Raw genomic sequence first — 6,000 nt, 5'->3', positions numbered from 1 at the left:
GCTGTGGCTGCCACATAGTTTTATACAAGAAAAAGAAAGTGAACTATAGCTTGTTTAAAAAAAAAAAAGGATGATGAATGAATTAGTGAAATTAAGGACAGAGTCCTTCCTACCCACCCCTCCATTTGAATTTTTCATTTTTTAGTTAACAGGCAGATGCTTAAAAGTAATTCCTGAGGAATTCTCAAAAACTGAGTTTGAAGATGAGAAATCACCCAAGATTTCACTTCCGCTCCTTTCAAATCCAACAGTTCTTGATGTGTCTCTGCAGTTCCCTTCATTGCTTTATCTTATTTTTGTCTCTGCCTCTTCATAAGGGTTTCATGGCTATTCCAGGCTGACATAATGGATTTAATTTCATAGTAGAAATAGCTGCTCATATAATAGATGGTAATGAAACTGAAATTTTCTCATTTCACAAATGGGATAAAAGAAGACTCACGAAGCTGAATGATTTATTTATAAAATTTCAGCACCGTTGTCTCTAAAGGAGACATGTACCATTTTTGTCCTCTTTCGAACTATACCCATCACCTCTTGAGTAAAAGGCCTTGATATCAAATAGGGAAACACAAATTCATTTACTCAAAGATCAGAGTATTCTAAGAGAACCTGCAGAGATCATCCACACTCAACTACTTGAACATTCATGGCAGTATTCAGAAGGGAAATTATGGGGGCATGTTTTCACATCCGTGACGAAAATAAGATAAGCTTTTCTAGATATATAAAAAATATAATATTCCCCAACACTGAATTGTTTCAAAATTAAGTCGACTGCCTTATACAAAATTAAAAACACTAAATTTTCTTCAACATGGATGGAACTGAAAGTTATTATGTTAATTGAAATAAGTATAGAAAGTAAATTATCCTATGGTATCACTCCCATGTGGAATATAAGGAATTGCACAGAGAATCATAGGGGAAGGAAGGGAAAACTGAATGGAAGAAATCAGAGAAGGAAACAAACTATGAGAGATCTGGAGTCCAGGAAACAAACTGAAGGTTACAGAAAGGGAAGGGGGTGGGGGGATGGGAAAACTGAGTGATGAATATTAAGGATGGCATGTGTTGCAATGAGCACTGAATGTTAAATGCAATTAACAAATCCTTGTACAACCTAACACTAATGATGTAATATATATTAGCTAATTGAACATAGCAAAAAATAGATTAACCAATTAGTTAAAAGAAAAGAACTACTAAATTTTGAGAAACAAGTGAAAAAAAATTAAAGGTGGGAAATTCTTCATTAGATGTGTGACTTAGAGAATTTGCTCTAATGTTAAATTGCTTCCTCATCTAACATAAATGAATGACTAAACATGAAGGTAAGATGATCAAAATATATACCCCTTAATTTCTCTAAGTATACATGCCAAGAAGCAGTAAATATCCATTTTTACATTTCCAACTACCATGATTCTCCGCTTATTTTGAGTCATAAGTACATGTTCCCTGTTATATTTTTCTTTCAGATAATTTCATTGTCTCTTGGAAACTTGCTGTACTAGACTAATTCCATGGAAAAAATAAACAATGTAACTGAATTCATTTTCTGGGGTCTTTCTCAGAACCTAGAGGTTGAAGAAGTTTGTTTTGTGGTGTTTTCTTTCTTCTACATGATCATTCTTCTGGGAAATATCCTCATCATGCTGACTGTTTGCATGGGAAACCTTTTTAAGGTTCCCATGTATTTCTTCCTCAACTACTTGTCTTTTGTGGATATTTGTTACTCTTCGGTCACAGCTCCCAAGATGATTGTTGACCTATTAGCCAAGAGCAAAACCATCTCCTATGTGGGGTGCATGCTGCAACTGTTTGGGGTACATTTCTTTGGTTGCACGGAGATCTTCATCCTTACTGTTATGGCCTATGACCGTTATGTGGCTATCTGTAAACCCCTACACTATACGACCATCATGGACAGGGGCAGATGTAATAAAATGTTACTCGGGACCTGGATAGGTGGGTTCTTTCACTCTATTATTCAAGTGGCTCTGGTAGTCCAGTTACCCTTTTGTGGACCCAATGAGATTGATCACTACTTTTGTGATGTCCATCCTGTGCTGAAACTTGCCTGCATGGATACATATGTTGTCGGCGTTGTGGTGACAGCCAACAGTGGTACCATTGCTCTGGGGAGCTTTGTAATCTTGATAATTTCCTATACCATAATCCTGGTATCCCTGAGAAAGCATTCAGCAGAAGGCAGGCGCAAAGCACTCTCCACTTGCGGCTCCCACATTGCTGTGGTCATTATCTTTTTTGGCCCCTGTACGTTCATGTATATGCGTCCTGATACTACCTTTTCAGAGGATAAGATGGTGGCTGTATTTTACACCATTATCACTCCCATGTTAAATCCCCTGATCTATACACTGAGAAATGCAGAAGTGAAGAATGCAATGAAAAGACTATGGAGCAGGAGAGTTTTCTCAAAAGCTAATGGTTAATAGTTGAAGGTGACAATTTAACCTGGATGATCTTAAATTTTCTCTTATGTTCAACAAAGAGAGTAGTGAAAACCTCATAGGGTTTTTGAAAGAACAAAGACAGAATAACACTTTCTACATACCTGAGGTATTATTTATCATTATTATTATATTTATTCTAATATTTCATGGGTAGATAAATGTTCTGAATTATCTAGGCCAGAGAAATCTTATTAAACAGAAGCTCGGGACAATGATACTGACTACTTTTATTTTCTCTTCCCCATTTTGGACTTTCTGTCATTTTCCTTTGATTGAGAGTCTACTATGAAGTATTTAAGGCTATTTTCTAGATTTAGAACTCTGATAGAAACATATTGAGTACTCAAATATGTATACGTTGCATTCACGAAAGGATACAGGAAAAACTAACAGAAATCTGAAGTATAGTACTGGTGATCTAAGTCCTCCAAAACACAGTGGAAACTAAACCTATCGAGGCTGCAAAGGGAGGGGAGTTTGTACAGTACGTGAAAGAGAAAATAGGTTCAAAACACAAAAGATCTGCCCTCTTCCTCTACTCTTGGGAGAAAGCTTTCCATTCTCTAGGACTCATTTTCTTTACCCAAACAGTAAGGAAATTGGGGAAACCTCTAACATCTCCATTGTGACGCTAACATCTCATTCATATGCTTCTGCTAACTGACTAATCTTGCCTTCTCTGTAGTTAGTGGTCCCCAATTAACATAAAGTGCCCAAAACAAAACAACAACAATAACAACAACAAAAAAAGGAAACTGAATGAAAACAAAGGAAACTGAATGAAAACAAAGAAAACTGTGATCAATAGACCACTTGAATCAACAGGCAAATAAAATGGTGAAATGCACAGCTGGGAATCTATTTCCTCTAATGTTTGAACCAAGTAGCTTAACTGAATACATTGAGCCATTCATCACACATCTCTCACTTCATGCACTCTGAGCTTTATTTTTCTATATAACAAATTGACATGTCACTGATTATCATTTCCACTGTTTCATTTCCTTTTGCGCAAATCTGATTATTTGACTGCCTATACTTGAGTAAATATTTATGTTGAAGTTTGTGTGTCTTTGGGTATGTGTAGCTTACATTAAGAACTGTACATGGTGCTCTAAAAAAAAAAAATCCCTGATATTGATGCATTCACAGAGGTAAAAATAAGAAAGACCAAAAGCAGCACCATTTCTGGATTGGAAGTTATAATTAAGAAACACTGGCCCTGGAACTACACCATGGGACATGTTTATTGTCCCAGTTTGGAATCTCAATGGATTTCCATTCGCTCAGTTTTTAATGATGACTAGATTAGTACTTCTCCAACTAGTTTGATCATGGGAGTCATTGGGAGAGATTTTTGAACAGATAATAGTATCTGTGTTCAGAGTTTCTAATCTCTTTGGCCATGATTAAGGGGTATTCAAAAATCTATATTTTTAACAAGCTCATATCATACTTGTTATACAGTTAGTGGCACATTTGAGCACTTAGATTTGGAAACAGAAAGACTAGAGGATACTTGATGTCCTTAGAGCACAAGAGGCCTATGAGTTAACGAAATTCCAGGAGTCCTACATTTGAATATATGCCCCTGCCTGTTCTACTAACTGATGCAAAGGAAGATAAATTTGAACTAAATTTAGAAAACAGTGGAATAAATGACTATTATCTATTTGTAACTTTCCTCCACAACAATCTTTCATTCATGATTTGCACTAATGTCTTGACTACCAAGGGACATTAGTTCCATTGAAGTTCTGACATCCTTAAGAATGTAAAAGATTTTATATATATAGAATATATATAGATAGATCTATCTATCTATATAAAGCTATATATACCAATTCTACTTATAGATATATCTATATATCTGTCCCCTGTTCTATACACTGAGAAATATATATATATAGATATCCGTCCCCTGTTCTATACACTGAGAAATATATATATATATATAGATATCCATATAGATATATCTATAAGTAGAATTGGTATATATATAGCAAATCTATTCTACTTCTGGATATATTTGAAAGACTAAATGAGTATCTTGGGGCCATCTGGCTGGCTCAGTCAGTAGAACATGTAGCCAAGATATGAGGAAAAATAAATGATCTTCAATAGTTGAATGAATAAAGAAGATAAATATTATACCACCATTAAAGAGAAGGAAATCCTGCCATTTGCAATAACATGGTAAATCTGGAAAGCATTATGCTATGTAAAATAAGCCAGAAAGAGAAAGACAAATACTGTATGTTATCACTTACAGGTAAAACCTATGGGGTGGTGGCAGATAACAGTTAGAGAACTTATTCTAGCTAAATAAAAGATTTATATTAAGCTTCCATAAACAATACTGTGTGGTATAGCTGTTAAGGTTAAACATATAGATCATTGGACAATAGAATGTCCATAAATAGACCTAAATGTGTAATTGTTTAACAAAATGTCAAGGTAATTCAATGGGTTAAAGAATAGACTTTTTTTCAACTAAGTGGGCTAGGTTAATTGGATATCCATCTGAGAAGAAAAAAAACCTCAATTACTACTTTATATCATACACAAAAATTAACTCAAAGTAAGTCAGAGACCTAGATGTTAAAAGATAAACCTATAAAAATAGTAGAAAAAAGTATTTTTAAAGTTAGGGTAGATCAATATTTATTAAATATAACAAAATAAGCATGAACTATAAGAAAAACTGAAAATTAAAAAAAAATTCTAAATATTTTAGTTCTTTTCTTCATTGTATGTTCTCTCTTTTAAAAATGAAAAGGCAGGGGCACCTGGGTGGCTCAGTGGGTTAAAGCCTCTGCCTTCGGCTCAGGTCATGATCCCAGGGTTCTGGGATCGAGCCCGCATCGAGCCTCTGCTCAGCAGGGAGCCTGCTTCCTCCTCTCTCTCTGCCTGCCTCTCTGCCTACTTGTGATCTCTGTCTGTCAAATAAATAAATAAAATATTAAAAAAAAAAAAGAAAAGGCAATACACAGACTAGGGAAAAAAGATATATATAGACACACATTTATGTATAAACATTTATATTATATACAATTTATATACATATTTTATATAAAATTATATATAAACATATACTTTATATTTATTTTGATGTTAGCCACATATGAAAAAAGACCTATATCTAGAATATATAAAGAACACATACAACTTAAAAATAGGAAACCTAGAACTACTATTTTTAAATTATGCAAAAGAATTGAAAAGGAAATTTTCAGAAGCAGATGATCCTCCTTCTAACATTATGTCAGAAGGTCAGTGGTAGTCTAATGCAGCAACACAATGCCTGTGTCATTCACCACATTTCATCTCATCAGATCATCTCATATCGTCACATATCATCAGAGGAAGAAGGGGGAGTACAGTACACTGAGGTATTTTGAAAGAGGGAGACCATATTCAGATACTTTTGTTAAAATATATTGTTGAATTTAAAAAAATATATATTGTTGTTATCTATTAGGATGTCTAATTTATAAATTAATCTTTATTACAGGCATGC

General features: G+C 34.3%; 1 protein-coding gene across 1 annotated transcript; it reads left to right on the top strand.

Annotated features, from left to right (window-relative positions):
- The first annotated feature begins 1,526 nt into the window (after positions 1-1,526).
- LOC116859413 (olfactory receptor 4S2) lies at positions 1,527-2,459 on the top strand. Its single transcript, XM_032844630.1, has one exon. The coding sequence runs from the start codon at positions 1,527-1,529 to the stop codon at positions 2,457-2,459; it is 933 nt and encodes a 310-aa protein (XP_032700521.1).
- The last annotated feature ends 3,541 nt before the right edge of the window (positions 2,460-6,000 follow it).

Source organism: Lontra canadensis, unplaced genomic scaffold, assembly GCF_010015895.1.
Source record: "Lontra canadensis isolate GAN:19392208 unplaced genomic scaffold, GSC_riverotter_1.0 scaffold154, whole genome shotgun sequence".
Lineage (NCBI taxonomy): Eukaryota > Metazoa > Chordata > Mammalia > Carnivora > Mustelidae > Lontra > Lontra canadensis.
The sequence above is the reverse complement of the archived record's forward strand: the minus strand, read 5'-3'. Positions and strand labels throughout refer to the sequence as shown.

Coding starts and splice junctions, on each gene's coding strand:
- LOC116859413 (XM_032844630.1), top strand. CDS start 1,527: ATGGAAAAAATAAACAATGTAACTGAATTCATTTTCTGGGGTCTTTCT.